This window comes from Dicentrarchus labrax, unplaced genomic scaffold (genome assembly GCF_905237075.1).
Source record: "Dicentrarchus labrax unplaced genomic scaffold, dlabrax2021, whole genome shotgun sequence".
Taxonomy (NCBI): domain Eukaryota; kingdom Metazoa; phylum Chordata; class Actinopteri; family Moronidae; genus Dicentrarchus; species Dicentrarchus labrax.
Window position 1 is genome coordinate 3,322,899 of NW_026136713.1, and position 19,392 is coordinate 3,342,290.

Consider the following 19,392-nt stretch of genomic DNA (forward strand, 5'->3'; position numbering starts at 1 on the left):
TTTCAAAAGTCAGGTTGATTCATGCAAACAGAGATCTCCTCAAGAGCAGGTTAATACCTGTGAGAGCACGTATGCCCTCCAGCACACACCAAGCAGGAAACCTCTCGCATGTCATGGCTGCTTTGTGCACTTTCTGATTAGTTTGTGTTCTCACTCGCAGCTACCTCTACAACACTCAGTTGTTGTGCAAGAGAGTTTATGTTGTGCGTGTGGCAGTTAAAATCCGCAGGTGTTGTATTTTATTGTATTGTAATTTAATTATGCTCTCACCTTTTACCAGTATAGCCAACGGTGCCGCTACATACACACTCATCACGTGCATAGGGCAGCCTAATGATCATTAATCATAATAATCATAATGTTATGATTAGCGCCAAGTGTTATAGGTAGGGTATGTTTCACTCTTAGCTCCACAAACAGACACACACACACACACACACACACACACACACACACACACACACACACACACACACACACACACACACACACACACACACACACACACACACAGAGAGAAGCCGTGGTGCGGTTTTTTCAAGTTGTTGTCTAATAATGAATAAAGCTTTCTGTATGTAGTCTCTAGTTTGCCACACATTTGAGAGGACAAAAGGAGGACAGATACTGACTGATGTCTGTGTTTAATGTCAGTGATATTTATTTTTACTGCTGTTACTTAACTGTTGCTGCTCTAGAAAACAGTATTAATTTATATTTACTATACAAAAAAAATCTAATCCAGTTCAGGAATTTTTTTCTTCCTAATGTCTGAGTGTAATGTGAAAAACTACAACCAGTGTCCAAATATAGATTTTAGAGATAATAGTCTAAAAATATGTGAAAACGTTTTAGTCAAATAACTAGCATGGACATGGAGAGTCTAACAGCAGTTGGTCATTAGCTCTGACTACTAGCTCAGTGTTTATGCTATGGTGCTGTAGTCAGTCTGTCAGCCACTCCACTCGGTGTCGAGGCCTTGCCCCCTAAAGTCACTGTCCATCAGAGGTCTCTGGTACATTTTATAAATTTGCTGAGAGGGAGGGAGCTAGCGGAATTGAAGGCTGTAGTTACACTTTAAGCTTAACTTAAACTTAGGGGTCTGCACTCACTCCGTGCTGTTCACCAGGTTGTGAATTGTGGGAGACAGAAACCAACTCTTAGGTTGACTACTTTAGTTAGGAGTGCACTGACTAAATGCTGCAACACACAACAGCACAGACAATAAACATTGTTTGTAGTTAGTAATATGCTGTCGCTTAGGATCAACACCACTAACACACTGCCAAGTGCTGTACGCTGTCAACTCGACATCACCAGAAAGCAAGCTGCCTTCCTTGGAAATATTACCTCTTACACATAGCAACATGAGCTCAGATACCAAAAATTTTCATCAAAACACATGAACACATACCCAGTAAACAAACTGATGTTGTCAGCATGAGGCCTGACTGTCCATGCTGTAAGTGTGGAGGTAATAACTGTTGGAATACAACGTTGGATCAGTGCCGTCATTGTCACACGCTGTCTTGTCTTCTGACGTACGTGCAGTAGTGACATTAATGCTATTAGGGCAGCAATTATTATTATTATTTATTTTTCTGCTGATTATTTTCTCATGGTTTAGTCAATAAAACCCACAAAAAAGAAAAACTGTCCATTATAATTTCAACAAGTGAGCACAACCAGATAGGTTTTCTGCTTAATTGCTTTAAAGATGAATGGAATGATGCTTTGATTATGTTACAAATTGAGTTAACAAACCGGCACTAGGACCCGAATGGTGTTTAGCGCCGGTGTGGTGACCCGAACGATTTCCGGCTTGACGCACTTTCCGGTCCTTTTCGCGGTCCTTCCCGGCACACGATTGCTATCTAACGTAAGTCCAAGGAATCTATATGTGTCTATATGTGGTTTTTCATACATATACATCAACATTTACATGTCTAATTATAATATGAAAGTTACTTTAATAAGGGAAAGCCGCAAGAACACTTAGATTGTGCTTGGGCGACGATCCAGCCAACTTTTAAAGTCAGTCTCTATTTTCACTTAACAGCTTAAAATAAGCACTCATATGGGTACATATCGTAGCTAGGTTTACACTGATTTGTCTAGCTAATGAAAATGTCGGCTCTTGTGTTTATACAATCTGTGGTCGAGGTGGGCGGATTGAAAAAATTACAGACGTGGGAAAGGAGAACAAAGAAACAGAGCAAGCGCAGCATTGTTTTTTTTCATCTGTGAAGTATCACGGTACACGTGAAGATTTAATGCAAAAATAAGTTCAAATTAGCTATTCAGATGTATTTTCTTGTCTATAAGCTAAAATAAATAAAGTATATTTTTTATCATGATGTCATCATGTAATAATTGATATATTATTATTGCCCCAATAAGTCCATTAAAATGCTCCAATTAATTCAGAACGCTGCAGCACGAGTACTGACAGGAACAAGAAAAAGAGATCACATCTCTCCTGTACTAGCTTCTCTGCATTGGCTCCCTGTAAAATGTAGAATAGAATTTAAAATCCTCCTCCTCACCTATAAAGCTCTTCATGGTCAGGCCCCTTCATATCTTAAAGAGCTCATAGTACCCTATTACCCCACTAGAACACTACGTTCTCTGAATGCTGGGCTACTTGTGGTTCCTATAGTCTCTAAAAGTAGAACAGGAGCCAGAGCCTTCAGTTACCAAGCTCCTCTCCTGTGGAACCAGCTTCCAGTTGTGGTTCGGGAGGCAGACACCCTCACCACATTCAAGAGTAGGCTTAAGACATTCCTCTTTGATAAAGCTTATAGTTAGGGCTGGATCAGGTGAGTCCTGAACCATCCCTTAGTTATGCTGCTATAGGCCTAGACTACCGGGGGATTTCCCATGGTGCACTGAGCTCCTCCCTTTCTCTCTCTTTCTGCACTCATTCATGTTGCATTAATGCATGTTACTAACTTCACTTCTTCCCCGGAGTTCTTGTGCTTTCTCGTCTTGCAGGTTCTTATCGATCCTGGTGGAGCCTCCTGCCATGGTCCTGCTAGATTGCCATTGCCAATACTGTTGTTGCTGTGCGTCTGTCTGTCTGTCTGTCTGTCTGTCTCTCTCTCTCTCTCTCTCTCTCACCCCAACTGGTCGAGACAGACAACCACCCACCTAGAGCCGAAGGATCTGTCCTAGGTTTCTGCCTTTTAACAGGCAGTTTTTCTTTGCCCTTGTCGCCAAGTGCTTGCTCATGGTGGTACTGTTGGGTCTCTGTAATTAATGTTTTAAAGAGTTCGGTCTAGACCTGCTCTATTTGAAAAGTGTCCTGAGATAACTTCTGTTATGAATTGGCGCTATACAAATAAAACTGAATTGAATTGAATTGAATTGAATTGAATGGCAAAGTCCATCGAACAGAAACTAACATTCATACACACTCACACTAACCCATCGAACCCACAACCTTCCGATTTAGGAACGACCTGCTTTGCCTCTGAGCCACAGCCGAGTGTGAGTGAGTAAGAGAGAGGGAAGGAGGGAGGGGTGTGAGAGATGTGTTGAAAGCCAGTAGAGGCTCTTATGATAGAAAATATTGGTTATATAGATACACCTCCAATATAATTGGTAAGGTTATGTATAAAAATAGTATTGTTGAAACTCAATTTTGCTCTTATGTTTCTGTCTGAGAACAGAGACAACAGCGAGAGAGACAACAGTGAGAAAGACGAGAGAGAGAGACGAGACAAGAGACAGAGAGAGACGAGAGAAGACAGAGAGAGACAGAGACGAAAGAGAAGACAGAGACAAGAGAAGACAGAGAAAGACACGAGAGAAGAGAGAGACACGAGAGAGGACAGAGAGAGAAGAGAGAGAGAGAAAACATTTCCCAAATATACCCCAAATTCGAATTATCAGACACACAGAAACTCCCCTATTTACTATTTAGAAATGCCAAAAAGTCAAATTATTGCAGTAAAATATGTCTCCTCATGCCACGAACTGAGGACAACCAGTGGAAACTCAGATAAATGTATACAATAATTGATTGTTTTATTGTTGTTTTCTTTTTTTTGTTGTTTTTTAATATATATATGTATATATACATATATACACACACACACGTTTACGGTTTTATCTGTCTATTTTATTTTAATTTTAATATATGTTAATATTATATATATTATATATTACATTTAATAATTTGTTATTACTGTTATATTGACAACAGACTACTTGTTTTAACTGCAGCCTGTTACTTTACTACTGTTTTAATGACATTTTTAGTTAACACAAACTGATTGATTGATAGTTGCAGTATTACCAACAGTATAGATTATAATTAATTTATTGTGAATATTGTTTTCCTTTATTGTTACTTATTATTTTTTATTCCAAACGCTTGCTTTGGCAATATGTACAGTGTTACGTCATGCCAATAAAGCCATTTGAATTGAACTGAGAGAAGACAGAGACACGAGAGAGAGACACAAGAGAAGACAGAGAGAAGAGACAGAGAAGACAGAGAGAAGACAGAGAGAGAGACACGAGAGAAGAGACCGAGAAGACAGAGAGAGACATGAGAGAAGACATAGAGACGAGAGAAGAGAGGGACACGAGAGAAGACAGAGAGAAGAGACAGAGAAGACAGAGAGAAGAGACAGAGAGACACGAGAGAAGACAGAGAGAGAAGAGAGAAACACGGAGAGAGAGAGAGAGAGAGAGAGAGAGAGAGAGAAAATAAATTGAATACGGGAAAGAAACGACAAAAACACAAAGTAAATTACAACGTTATCTGACCCTAAAAAGAGAATTCAAACTGGCAAATTACCTGAACACAATAAAATGTCCTAAATTAAGAAAAATGTTTCCTCTAGGATTTTTTGTAGCAGTGGGGCCAGGCCCGTCCAAATATATTTATTGTAAATATTGTTTTCCTTTATTGTTACTATTATTATTATTTTTAATTCCAAACGCTTGCTTTGGCAATATGCACAGTGTTACATCATGCCAATAAAGCCATTTGAATTGAATTGAATTGAATTGAGAGAGACGTGAGAGAGATGAGAGAGACGTAAGGTAGGCAAGGGGTGTGGGTCTGTGTGAGAGAGAGATTTGCTTTTATTCCTTTACAGGTGCATCAAGATGGTTAAAAAAAGGTGGATTTTCTGCTTTGGTTTAAGGTAAGTATATTTGTGTGTATGCATGTGGTAAATACATTTGTGCTTGTTAAATGCAACATGAAAAACCTGTAAAAATGTTACTCTTAAAGGCAGCTGCCGCAGAGGGAGAGGAAGAAGAGGAAGTGGACCCCAGAGGCCATGGGACAGGTTCAGTCTTTTGCAACGGCCATATTCAAACAGCGCCACCCTGACGAGAGAAGGGGGAAGTTGGGCCAGACGTGGCTCAACTTCCGTAGGAGGAAAGGCCATTGCTTCACTTCTCGGACCTCAGACATTATTGATCGTGGGAGGGCATCCTGTGCAAAGAGGGGGCCGATTGAAGACTATTTTAAACTCCTGACTACCACCCTGGTGGAGCACGGGTTCAGGGAGAAACCCCACCAAATTTACAACTGTGATGAGACGGGGTTTCAGCTGGACTCGTCGAGAAGAAAGGTCATCGTGCCCCGGGGGACAAAACACGCTTATAGGCAGGCCCAACGCGGCTGGGGAGAATGTCCCCCGTTTCATCATATACAAGGGGGGATATCCAGGGGGGCCCTACAACAAGGAGGGGGTCCCCGACGGCCTCTACGGGAAGTCACCGGCAGGGTACATGGTGAGCTGTTAAGGAAGTGGTTTGTCGGGCATTTCCTGAAGTTCGCCGCGCAGGAGCGCCCGCTGCTTGTTTTGGATGGACACAAATCCCACCTGGATCCAGAGCTGGTCCGGGTGGTGCAGAGGGAGGAGGTCAATCTCCTGTGCCTTCCACCACACACTTCTCACATCTTGCAGCCTCTGGATATGAGTTTCTTTGGGCCCTTGAAGGCAGATTTCTCTGGTATTACAGGAGATCTGTCCTTCTTGGTTTCCAAGGTGAAGGATTGTGGAGTGGTGGTGGCTGGGTTCAGGAGGTGTGGCCTCTACCCTCTGGACCCGGAAGCCATTGACTGGTCATGTGTCATGCCACCCGGGCAGCGGCGTGGGACCTCCTCACCACATCCGCCAAACCCATCAGCATCTTCCTGGGCCATGCCTGATGTTACCCACCCATCCCCACCTGCCATAACCCCCACACCCCAGAGTCCATCCCTTGTCCCTCAACCTCCCAATCCCTATCATACCCATCCTCTGGTAACATCAGGCAAGATTACAGTAGACCTGGCCCACCTCCTGACCGAGGTCCACTATAACACCGGCAAGGTCAGGAGGAACACCACCAAGGCCAGGTTACTGACAGCTCAGGAGATGTCTGATGCCATCGAGGAGGCGGACCGTGCTGCAAGGCGGGAGGCCCAAGCTCTGGCCAGAGAGCAGCAGCAGGCCAAAAACAACGGCCCGACAGCCACTTCCTCTACCCTGCCTGGTGGCTCCCGCCCCCAGCCGCAGAAGAACAGCCTCAGCCTCCAGCTCCAGCCTTTCCACATCCCCACCAAGCCTGCCTGCTCCTGGTTGTCAAATGGATGGTAAAGCACATGTATTTCATATATTTATACTTTATTTATAATTTCCCTTCGGGGATAAATAAAGTATTTCTATCTATCTATCTATCTATCTATCTATCTATCTATCTATCTATCTATCTATCTAGTCTTGTAAATATCAATAACAATATTGATATATATTAATTAATATTAACTATTGCAGTATTTCCTCTTCAATTTTAATACAGCCTTGGGAAATAATTTTGTTGAAATATTAAAATATGATTTTTCTTTTAGAGCCATCAACAACGGCATTCGGCCTCCGAGGTTCCAGATTTTCTTCCTCTCTCTCCCAATGTAAATGCTTTATATCATCTATAAAAACAAGCAATGTCCTAAAATGTTGGTGACATTAAGGATGATGAGTAAACAACACGTTGTCTTATTTATACAGCCTGCAGACAGACAGCTGCGCCATTGTCCAGCTCCTCCTCCCCATCTGCTGGACCCACGACATCCACTGGTATTGTACTTAACATTAACAGTCTTTGTGTGCCATCCCATGATAATCAAAACATGTTCTTAAATATATTTTTTCTATGAGTAGGTCACACCACTGGAAGGAGAATGGAAGATCTGTGTAGCCAGTGCAGGGAACCTGACCCTCCGGGTGTCAGCTTGGAGGGACTGGTGCCGTGGGTCCAGTGTAACAACTGCAGCAAAGGCTGATTAGCTTTTAGCGTAACGTTAGCCTACCAGTCCGCTTTCTCCTTCTCTGGCTCTAGACGCTCAGCAGACTGTAGCGAAACTGTACAACTCACGACTACTAACGTTACTGTGAGGCCCAATACGTTAGCGGCAGCTGTCTGTTCCTATGATAAACACTGATTATTAAAGTGAAGATGCTGTAGGCTATTTAGTGTTTTTAACAGTTTAATCACTTGAAACAAGGTTGCTGATAATATTGATAGGGAAATAGTCAGTGATAAAAAGAAGTAGTGTGTGTGTGTGTGTGTGTGTGTTTGAGAGAGAGAGAGAGAGAGAGAGAGAGAGAGAGAGAGAGAGAGAGAGAGAGAGAGAGAGAGAGGAGGAGTGTGTGAGTGTGAGTGAGTGAGTGAGAGAAATTCAGTTAGTTTTATTGCAGGGAAGCACGTTGAGGGGATGGCTAGAGAATAGTGTGTGTGTGTGTGTGTGTGTGTGTGTGTGTGTGTGTGTGTGTGTGTGTGTGTGTGTGTGTGTGTGTGTGTGTGTGTGTGTGTGTGTGTAAGCCACATGAGGAGCTGCAGAAACTGACAGTAAAGCACCGTCTGTCTGAGAGAAAACTGTAGGGCAATAATGGCTGTTAACTACCAAGTTATTTTACTTTTTTCTGTGTTGATTGAGAGATCCCAAGCAGCAGAAAATTACATATTGTTAGATTAAGTGTGTCCTGAAGCTGTCTTTGACAGTTTCTTGTAGAGAGGAGCAGGATATTGCTGTTCAAGACTTAAGACATAATGTAACTGCATCATAAAGCCTACATAAAGCCTAAAACTACAGGCTTCACAAATGCTGTAGTAAATTAAGCATGATGAGTTGAGCATGTCAGCATGTGGCCCCACTTTTAACTCTCTCTCTTTTTTTCAAACCCTTATTGCAGATGGATAGACAAGTCTAAAAGTGCAGTATGGAAGTATTACACTCAACCAACACCAGGGAAGGCAGTCTGTAATACCTGCAATGAAGGTGTCAGCATGGGAGCAACAACAGGGAAAAACAAAAATACTTCTGTGGTCCCATCTTAGGATTCATCACCCTGAGTTGTATGAAACAGCACAGAAGAAAAGGGAATCTGAATCTCATCAGGATGAGGCAACTTCATCTCAGCCAACAATAGAGGACATGTTTCAGAAACAAAGAAAGTGGACAAACTCAGATGACAGGTCGAAACTAATGGACAAACTAGTCATAGAGATGATAGTCACTGACAACCAACCGTTCACGGTGGTGTCTGATGTTGGCTTTAAGCGCCTCATGGCTGCAGCAGAGCCACGATATTCACTGAAAAGTGACAAGTATTACCGAACTAAGAAGCTGCAAGAAGTTCACCACAAGATTGTGGACAAGATCAAAGCCCTGATTCAACCAAAGAATGCTGACTACTCTCTCTCCTTCACCACAGACTGCTGGTCTGGTGTGACAGAGTCTCTCATGAGCCTGACATGCCATTTCATTGACGCTGAATGGACAAGAAAGCAGGTCACCTTAAATACAAGAGCGATGCATGGGTGGTACCTGAAAGAGACATTCCTCAATATGCTTGAGGACTGGAAGATAAGCAAAGACCGTGTAGCACTAGTGCTTCGAGACAGAGGAGCAAATGTTGTGAAGGGAATGAGGCTCGCTGAACTCCCAGACCTCAGCTGCACGGCGCACACCTTGCAACTTGTGGTGAATGACGGTCTGGCCGTCACAGATGTCATTGCAATACTTAAGAAGTGTGCAACACATTTCCACCACTCCATTCTGGCCAAACAGCGTTTGCGATACATTCAGAGGGAACTTGGCCTGCCAGAGCACAACAAAATCCAGGCTGTTCCAACGAGGTGGGACTCAACGCTCCACATGCTTCAAAGAATGCTGGAGCAAAAGCGTGCACTTACCATCTACTGTGGTTAACATGGAGGATTTACAGGTCCCACTGCTCACCAGTGGGACCTTGTGTCCAATATAATTGAAGCTCTTCTCCCAATAGAGGAAGTGACACTTCAGGTGAGCCACAGCAACTCATCAGCATCCTGCATCATTCCATGCCTGACTGTGCTGAAGATGCTTCTTAAGATGATGAGAGGCCCTCCACAAAAGGCATCAGAACGCTCAGGCAAGCCATGAGGGAGAGCCTCGACAAGCGTTTCTCAAAAGTAGAAGACACAAAAACTGTGGTGCTGGCCTGTCTCTAAGATCCTCGTTATAAGAGTCATGCATTCTCCTCTGACACGACACTGAGCAAGGCCAACGGATGGTTGAAAGAGGAAGAGGATGCTGCCACACAACAGACCACTCGAGAGGAGCATGCTGCCACAGAAGGAGCCAGTATGGAGGAGCAGGCAGCTGCATATGGGACACATGAGAATGACGGAAACACCCACAAAAGGCAACAGAGAGAACACACATCCTTCCGCAGCCATGTTGATGAGATGTTCAGTTCTCTGCTGGCACCTCACACTGGTGACCTGCTGGCCAGTAGCTGCGTTGAGGATGAGCTACATCTGTACCTCAAGGAGCCAGTGATCAACAGGCGTAAAGGGGACCCACTCCAGTGGTGGAGACAGAATGAAGGGCGCTTCAAGCTACTTGCGAAACAAGCAAGAAAGTTTCTTTATGTACCACCCTCATCAGTCCCAAGTGACCGCGTCTTCACTGAAGTCTCTGCAATTTATGAGAGCAAGAGAAGCCGTCTCACTGGAGAGCACGCTGAACAACTCTGCTTTTTGCACCACAATCTGGTGCTGCTCAATTGGGACTACTAATTGATTTTAGACTCACATTTCTGTGCAAACTTTATTTAACACTGTTTTATTTACTTTATAAAACTTCAGGGAACTATTTATTTATTTAAATTTTCAGTTAACTTATAAGGTCACCAGCATATAAGAGATGCTGCTGACCCTGGGAACACCCTGCACTTTTTGTTTTTGTTTGCACTTAAAACAAAGATAAGTGAAAGATTAACATTTCAGTTATATTGAAATTTTGGAAAACTATTTACTGTAGAAAATTTTAGGGAGCTATTTATTTGTTAAAATGTTCATTTAACTTTATAAGACACGGTGCTGAGCCTGGGAGCTCCCTGCACTTTTTGTTAGAATTTTAAAACAAAGATGTCTATTGTCTAAGATAAAAACAAAACCTTTAACATGTTGCAAATCTGATAAGCTGTTTAATAAACATATGCTTAAAGGCATTTAAACGAAGTTACGTGTTGGAGTTTGTATTATTCAAAATTTTTACGCCAATATTTTCCCTTTTGCTGCAAATGAATATCAGCTCCAAATATCGGTTATCTGCCTCCTTGACTACTAATAATCGGTATCGGCCCTGAAAAAACCATATCGGTCTATCTCTACTATATACTAACTCTGCACTGAGTCTATTACAGGTAATTGTTATATGTGCATACAGCATATGTGTCTATAATGGCTAAATTAAATGCATCAGCTTGTATTTTACAAGTGATTGAAATGAGAAGTGTTTAACAAAATATCCAGTAGGTGGCGGTAGAGCCAGATGAGTTGTTGTTAGGTAGATGTTAGTTTGCCAGACTCAGGAACAACTTAATACCCCCACAACACCAGCAGCGCTCAATGTTTACAGCGAGCGGACGCGGCCGTTCAGCTCGGGAAACACCTCGCATACGGCTAAATCACCGGCGTTAGCATCCTTTTACCGACTCTAGTAAAGACAGGGAAAAGATAAATGGTTAAAACGATACATGGTTAGAAAGGTAAGAAGTTCGTCTTTACTGTAACACCTTTAAATCAACCGAAACCATTACATGATCATTTATATTAGTAGTTAAGGGAATTTCTATAGAATATTAGCACGAAAATCATTCGGGTCCCAGCGCTGGTACGTTAATAAACTGAACTTGGAAATTGTTTTAAGTTGTTGCAGATGTTATCTCAGCTAATTTTATTAATCTATTTTGATAATCAGGTGATTGTATGCAGAATGCTGGTGCCAGCAACTCATACAGTGGTTTGTCCAGATAAATAAATAAACATTATCAGGTTCTCAATAGTATTTCAATTCAGGGGGGGGGGGCGTGAAAAAATGTCTGTCCCCTGGGGGGGCATGACAGAAAATAATTGAGAACCACTGCCCTAGACTATGGAACAGCACCCACTCCCTTTCAGATGTGCCCCCTTCACTCACTCTATTAAATCCAGGCTCAAAACACACTTTTACTCACTAGCGTTTGAATCCTCCTTATGTGGCTGATTTACTGCCTATGCCTTTTGTATTGTTTATCTGTATCCAAGAGCTGTGTGCATTAATGTTTATGTCAGTGTTTCCTTTTATTTGTGTTTCTGTACAGCACTTTGGTCACTAGGGTTGTTTTTTTCTTTTAAATGTCCTTTATAAATAAATATGATTTGAACATTACTGTGTGTGAATGTGTAATTTAGCTGTGCTCAATGGTGCAAGTAACTCATCTAACATTCTGACACCCGGATTGGTAAAATAATAACATATAATAAGTAAGGGATAATCACTGAGAGGCAGGGCAATTAACAGTTTGATATGCCCGGCTCGTCTCGGGCGGTAACCTTCCACGAGCCAGGCAAACTGTTTATTGCCCTGCCTTGAGGTGATTATCCCGTTTATTCTACTTCTTGCTTGCCAACATAATAAAACAATTCAAATAATTTAATAATTATGCTTTTTCTTATTCATATTGCATGCTTATTAAATATATACTCTGAGTTCATCTCCCTCAAAAAGTAGTCCCCTTTAGAACTACGGTGAATAACGTTAGCTCAGCTGTAGCTAATTAGTTTCTATAGCAACCACACAAGGCTGCATCTGATCACTAGTTTAATAACGTAGTTGCTACATTGTATCTCGCTTGCGAAACTATGTATCGACTGACCCTCCTATAGATTTCCGACACATTTGAGAAACTTTTTTAAACAAGGTTTATTTTTACAATGGACCTCATGTTTGAAATTTCTGTGATAGAAAAAAAATACAAGCGGCGTATTGATCTACTATTTGATGACGCTGTGCTCAGTCAGCAGCAAGTACAACCGACAAGTCAGCAGGCAACCTGCCGGGTTAATGCCCTCCTCCCAGCCAATCAGAATCAAGCATTCTTAAACGAAGTAGAATAATAACAGATTTGCAAATCTAAGACTGTAACTGTCTTTTTTTTTATTAGCAAAGAGCAATGTACAAAACATTCAGCTGGCAGCTTCTTATTTTAAGCTGGTGCCGACTGTCACTTTCAATGATTAAAATAATAAACATCTCTGGTGGCAGGTCATGTCAGCTGTCAATAGTTGTATCCAATTTAACAGTCTACAGCTGTTTTTAATCAACATTTTTGTAAATGATAGTCAGGTTCCCTAAACAGCAAATGTAAAAAAAACACCACACACCACCTGCATTCAAGACAAGGTAGCCAGAATCTTTAATGAACTCACACAAATGGTGGTGATTATTGTTGAATGATGAACTAAATGGTATCCATGGCAACAACCATCATCAGGTCCCCTAGCTAAGTAGGTAGATGTAAACGCAGAGGTAGGACATTTATGAGCTATCTTTCTATAGAACCAATTAATTAATTTAAATTAAAAAGGGGTAATCCACAAATTCAAAAAGTTTCATTGAGAGCAAGGTAGGGCTGAGTATCACAAAAGACCACTAGATACCAAATTTCAATACCTAAAGAGTAAATCTCATCAGTTCAGTGCGCATTAAGTATGCAGTATGCTTGTTCCAAGATCTAATAATGCTGGTGATTGGTCATAAAGCGTTATATGCTTATCTACATAGATAAAAGTTTGTGCTGCTTGTTAGCTACCCAGTGCAGCTAACCTGTATCTGCTCGTCGGTGAGTCTGTTCACAACATTGTCGACCAGAATTAAAGCATCCTCTCCTCACCACCACAGGGGGTGGAGAGAGTTTCTGACAGCATCATCTTGTTTACAGACCGACAGGTATAAGTAACTTGACTCATTCTAGGAACTTGAAGTCAGTATATTTCAGAAACTGCTGCACAGATTTTGACCATTCAACTTTATGGAAGTAGAACACTAAACCCTAGTACCCTTTATTTGTTTCACATACGGCTCCAACACTAAGCAAAGGTAAATACTGTATATATAATGGTAAAGTGACCTCAAGGATACATACACTTGTGAAAATAATGCTGTTGTAGTGAGTGTTACAACTCCCAAACAGTATATGTACAGCTTCCCAATGTAAACCCATTCTCAACCTGTGGTAACTATGGGTAGTGCTTCTGTCTGGGCAGTTATACAGTGCCTGTGTGCATGTAAACAGGTGGATACTGTGGAGGGTAGCGGTTCCTTTTGCTGTTTTTGTGGATTCTGTAGTCCTTCTCACTGCGACAGCGTCGGCCCTTGTGAGGCTCTACAGAAGCTGCCGGTGGCAGCAGGCGCTCTAACGGGTCAGAGCTAGGCCATGCCCGCCTCAGCGTGTTACTGCTCGTCTTATTCATCTTCACCACGCTGGGTGGCAGACAGTAGACAGATAAATCTATGTACAAGACTAAGTCAAAAAAAAATTTTTCCCCACAAGAAATTTTTTTAACCCAAAGCTGCAAGTTCCTCACGTAATTTCCATCCTGGAACGTTAGGCGTAATAAATCAACTAATAAAAATAAACAACCACCATTGTTGTGAAACAGATAATTCCAGTCTCAGATTTGCCAGACTTTCTCATAGTCATGTCACTGTTGGGGGGTGGGGGGTCCCTCCAATTCTGCATACACACCTCTCCTGCTGCCTTCCTTGCTTCTCAGGTCACACCAAGGGATGATGGGACGGTATCGTTGGTCAAAGAGGGTCGCTTGGTAGGGAAAGCGGTAAAAAGACAAGCCTGGGTCTCTGTCAGATAGACAAAAGCCTGTGCAGTAAAGGGAGGGAAGAAAGAAAGGAGGAAGCGAAGGTGGGTGCGCTAATACAAAAGAAAGCGAGAGGAACGAGACTGCTGCTCAGCCAGCAAAGGGAGGAGAGAGAACGACACAATCTCCATAAAAAAGCAGACACACTCCTCCCTTCTACCTCCATCCATTATGATTCCTCTAGGACTCTGTTCACACACAATTGCTGATCCTGTTGGGGAAAAGTGTGTGTGTGTGTGTGTGTGTGTGTGTGTGTGTGTGTGTGTGTGTGTGAGTGTGAGAATGTGTGTGAGAGAGAGAGAGAGAGAGAGAGAGAAATGGTGTACTGTGGCAGAGCAAAGGGATGATGGAATAAAGACATGTAAAAGAGAGAAATCTACAAAAAGCAATATTAAGTAATGAGAAAGGGTTAATCCAGAGCAGAGCGAGTGCTGCTTTTCCTTTGTCTTGTCTTTCGTCCTCTGTTCACCTCTCTCTTTCTGCTGCTCGCCTGTCTGCACTCACTCGCTCACTGTGTTGTTGTGGGAGAAGGGAGGGAGGGCAGAAATTGTGTCTGTCAGCAGTTAGCAGTATTGACATTAATCCTATTAGGGTTGCAACTAAGGCTGGGCATCGTTCAAACATTTTTGATACGGATACCAATACAGAGACCTTGACTTTGATATCGGTTCCTGAACAATACTTTTTTTTATACCAATTTTATCAAATTAATTGTAACATTATACATTATGGTACAATTACTAACAAGAAGCTGATTAATTTGCATAGTAATGCCTCCCCTCTGAGAGCTGCCTTTATGACTGTCTGCCATGTTTGCCCACAAGAACTGGCTGTTTCTGAAAGCCTGGAGCAAAGACCAGCACACAAGTCTGTAGCAATTTGGGGTTCATTATCTTGCTCAAGGATACTTCGACATGTGGCGTGAGGATCCGGGGATTGAACCAACAACCTTGAGATTAGTGGATGACACTCTGCCTCTGAGCCACGGCCGCCCACAGCTGCCCTAGAAGTAGGTAGGGATGTCACAACCAGTTGATGCCAAAGTTCTGAAAAGGTGACGATACTCTTTTGGTCTACAGTACCATACCGTACCAGGGATTAACTTTTCTGGACCTGACAAGGCTGCATATACACCTAACTACCTTCCCATTAATTTTAGACTGTGGCAGCTTGCTACGGACCAGCCAGTGTGTGTGCGTGTGTGTGCGTGTGCATGTGTGTGAGTGTGATTGTGAGAGTGAGAGTGAGTGTGAATCTGATTCTATCAAGTGGTTCCAGAATTTGGATCTCACTCTCACAGATAGAAATACATGAACCAAATAAGAACATTATATTCATATGCCACAGTGATGCTATGGAAATAATCCCCTACTCACAAGTAAAACAAATTGACAAAGACAATAAACTAAAATATTTCAAGCACTGGAAAACAGAAATCCAATCAATAAATTAAAACTGCAAGCAGTGATGAACGTGCCCTCGCACCCGGCGTGCACTGGGGTGTGCTGCGGCCGCATCACGTAACACGTGCAGACCACAACATTAAAATTTCACTTTAATCAGATTAAATTCGCAACACAGTGCTTACTTCCTGTTCCTGTTGTTGTAGGTGGCGCTATCCCTATTACTGAATATTATCACATAGACATGTTCAGGGCGGGACTCATCAAACGTGAAGTTTTGTTGAGATCACGTACGATAAAGTTATGACAACTTCCGTTTCATGGCAAGGCATCGAAATTAGACGCCATGCCACCTGCAGGCTGTCTGACACACAGTCACAAATAGTACAACTTTTAATCATGAATGTATTTAGATGGCTGCGTCCAAATGTGAAATCGAGCTGATAAATCCCCTAGGAGTAGTTTGTTCGAATATGTGTGCAAATCGCCAGAAATGAATGCTAAATCAAAAATGGCCGACTTCCTGTTGGGTTTGGGATATGGCTCCTACTGGATTTTTTGTACATCAGGATAAACTCTACGTGTTTGCCGATTTTTGCAGAAACTAGAATGCTATAATGTACTAGACAGAGAATTTCAATTAGCACAATAAATGGTAAATGGATGGTAAATGGACCTGTACTTGTACAGCACCTTTCTAGTCTTCCGACCACTCAAAGCGCTTTTACACTACATGCCACATTCGCTCTTTCACACACATTCACTCAGTGATGGCAAAGCCTATCAAACAGAAACTAACTCATTCATACACATATGCACACCGATGACACAGCATCGGGAGCAATTTGGGGTTCAGTATCTTGCTCAAGGATACTTCAACATGTGGCGGGAGGAGCCGGGGATCGAATCAACAACCTTCCGATAAGTTTGTTGTTTTTCAATATATAATTTCATTGGTACTGTGACATCCCTAAAAGTAGGCGACCACTGAGAGTGTTAAAGGTCCTGAAATTCCAATGACTGATGCAGATCTAAAGCAGTGAGAGCAGAGAAATATTTTACCAATTCTTGTTTTGTGGATATTTAGGAACCGAGCCAGCAACCGCTGGAGGTCCCTATTGTTTTTACTATGTTTCTTCTTCTTACCTATTATTAGTTTTAGCCCCCTTTGACTGCATTTTTGCCCCCTGAACAAATACGAAAACTCAATTTTATTCGGCAAAGTTGTCAGGCCTGGTGAAAATGGGGATATTCTATGCGTCGCGTTTTAAGGTTGGCCACTAGGTGGCGCTACTATCATAAAAAGTGCGTTTAGGCTAATAACTTCTGCATAGTTTGTCACACATACAAAAACCTTGTATCCATGCGTTCGGTGAATGGAGCTGAATCTCCCACTTCCGCCCAGAATTTTTCACAATTTCAGGCCATCACCACTAGGTGGCGCTCTTTAAAATGAAGAAGTTTATATCTCTGTAACAGCACATGTGATTAAAATGAAAATTGGTACGATGCTTGCCCATGACTCCCTGAGGCTCGCTAAAAAATGTGTCAACTATCCGCCACTAGGTGCTCTGGTGGCATGGTAAATCACTGTGCAGAGACCGTAATAGTTGTGAGTATGAAATTGTGAAACACGTGTAGAGTGGTGCCTGAAGCTCACATACCAAAAATCGTGTTTCTCGTGTTTGTAGCGCCCTCTACAGGATAAGAAAAAAGCAGCCACGGCGCCACGTTTCACCTATGTTTCTACATATGTATGAAACTCGGTAGGCACATGTAACATGCCGAGACGTACAAAAAAGCCTCTTGGACCCATACCCCAAACCCCACGGGAAGTCGGCCATTCTGATTTTCATGTTCACTTTGGGCGAACTTTTCGTGTTGTATTTGAACAAACTCCTCCTAGGGTATTTATCGGATCTGCTTCAAATTTTGGCAGTACAGTCAAAAAATGGTGCTGATTAAAAGTTGTGCTAATTATGCATGTACATTAAAGGGCGTGTCCGTGGCATCAAAGTCAGCCATTTTGAGTTTTTTTTGTCATTTTCTGTGATTTTTCGTGTTGTATTTGAACAAACTCCTCCTAGGGAATTTATCGGATCTGCTTCAAAATTGTTCAGTCCAGTCAAAAAATGGTCCCGATTAAAAGTTGCGCTATTTGTGCATGTACGTTGAAGGGTGTGTCCGTGGCGTGCCCTCAAAGTTGGCCAGGTTGAATCCAATGTCAAACTGTGATGCCATTTCCAGCATTTAAGGGCTTCTGTTTTAACTAACTCCTCCTACAGATTTTCTCAGATTGACTTCAAATTCGATCACTGCAATCTAAACACATTGGTTATCAAAAGTTGTGCTATTTGAGACTGTACGTTGAAGGGCGTGTCTGTGGTGTGCCGTCACAGTTGGCCATTTTGAATTCTGTGGTCATACAAACTAGATGAAAAGTTGAGCTATTTGTGACTGTACATCAAACCGCTAGCCAGTGACAACTTGTCGAATTCAGTCAATTCACCATAAAAAAGTACTCATGACTTCAGTGTGCAATGTCCAATCTCCAATAAACTTCACATATTCTGAACCAGTCCTAGCCTGAACACATCCTCACAACTTCAGTGTACATTATCTGATCTCAGCGAAACTTCACGTGTTTGATAAGAGTCCCGCCCTGAACACGTCTGCATGACAACATTCAGACATAGCGATAGCGCCACCTACTGGCAACAGAAAGTGTCACATTTTATACTTTCATGTTCTACTCCTAGCAGGATGATTAGATCCAGCTGAAATGTACTTATAAAATGCAAAACACATTGTTGATGATATGTGATGATTGTGGTGAGGGGCGTGTCTGTGGCGTGGTGGGAAATTTTGATGTACCGCCACAAAACACGATTCGCTATAACTTGATTGTACATTGTCCAATCGGCTCCAAACTTCACTTGTCTGATAAGAGTCCCGCCCTGCACACATCTACGTGACAATATTCAGACATAGTGATAGCGCCACCTACTGGCAACAGGAAGTAAGCGCTGCATGGCGATTTTGAGCTAGTTTACATGACATTTTCCTGTTGTGGTCCATACTTGTGACGACAGCACGTGACACGGCCGCAGCACGCCCCGAGTTGGGGCGAAAATGGTTGTGCTATTTGTGCATGTATGTTAAAGGGCGTGTCCGTGGCGTGCCCTAAAAGTTTGTCAGGTTGAATCGAATGTCAAACTGTGATGCCATTTCCGGCATTTAAGGGCTTCTGTTTTAACGAACTTCTACAGATTTTATTAGATTGACTTCAAATTTGATCACTGCCATCTAGACCCATTGGTGATCAAAAGTTGTGCTATTTGTGACTGTACATTTAACCGCATGCCTGTGACGACATGTCGAATTCCCCCGATTGGCCATCAAACAGATAGTACTCATATCTTCAGTGTACAGTCCCACCCTGAACACGTCCTCATAACTTCAGCGTACATGATCCAGTCTCAATGAAACTTCACGTGTGTTGATAACAGTTCCACCCTGAACACGTCTATGTGACAATATTCAGACATAGTGATAGCACCACCTACTGGCAACAGGAAGTAAGCGCTGCGTGGCGATTTTGAGCTGAGTTACGTGAAATGACCGTGCCAGTGACGACTTGTCGAATTCAGCCGATTCGCCATAAAACAGCACTCATAACTTCAGTGTGCAATGTCCAATCTCCAATAAACTTCATATATTCTGTAACAGTCTCGCCCTGAACACGTCCTCATAACTTCAGCGTACGTGGTCCAATCTCAATGAAACTTCACGTGCG

General features: G+C 42.4%; 2 protein-coding genes across 2 annotated transcripts in view; one reads left to right on the forward strand and one right to left on the reverse strand.

Moving 5' to 3' along the window:
* LOC127375232 (storkhead-box protein 2) overlaps nucleotides 1–19,392 on the reverse strand; it is a 93,565-nt gene that overhangs the window by 64,100 nt on the left and 10,073 nt on the right. The gene's annotated exons all lie outside the window — the stretch shown is intronic.
* Nucleotides 1,866–10,512, forward strand: LOC127375248 (uncharacterized). The gene is made up of 5 exons (XM_051421251.1): nucleotides 1,866–5,156; nucleotides 5,246–6,601; nucleotides 6,857–6,916; nucleotides 7,014–7,082; nucleotides 8,199–10,512. Coding segments are annotated over exons 1-3 (1,395 nt in total). The 5' UTR covers nucleotides 1,866–5,118; the 3' UTR covers nucleotides 6,858–6,916; nucleotides 7,014–7,082; nucleotides 8,199–10,512.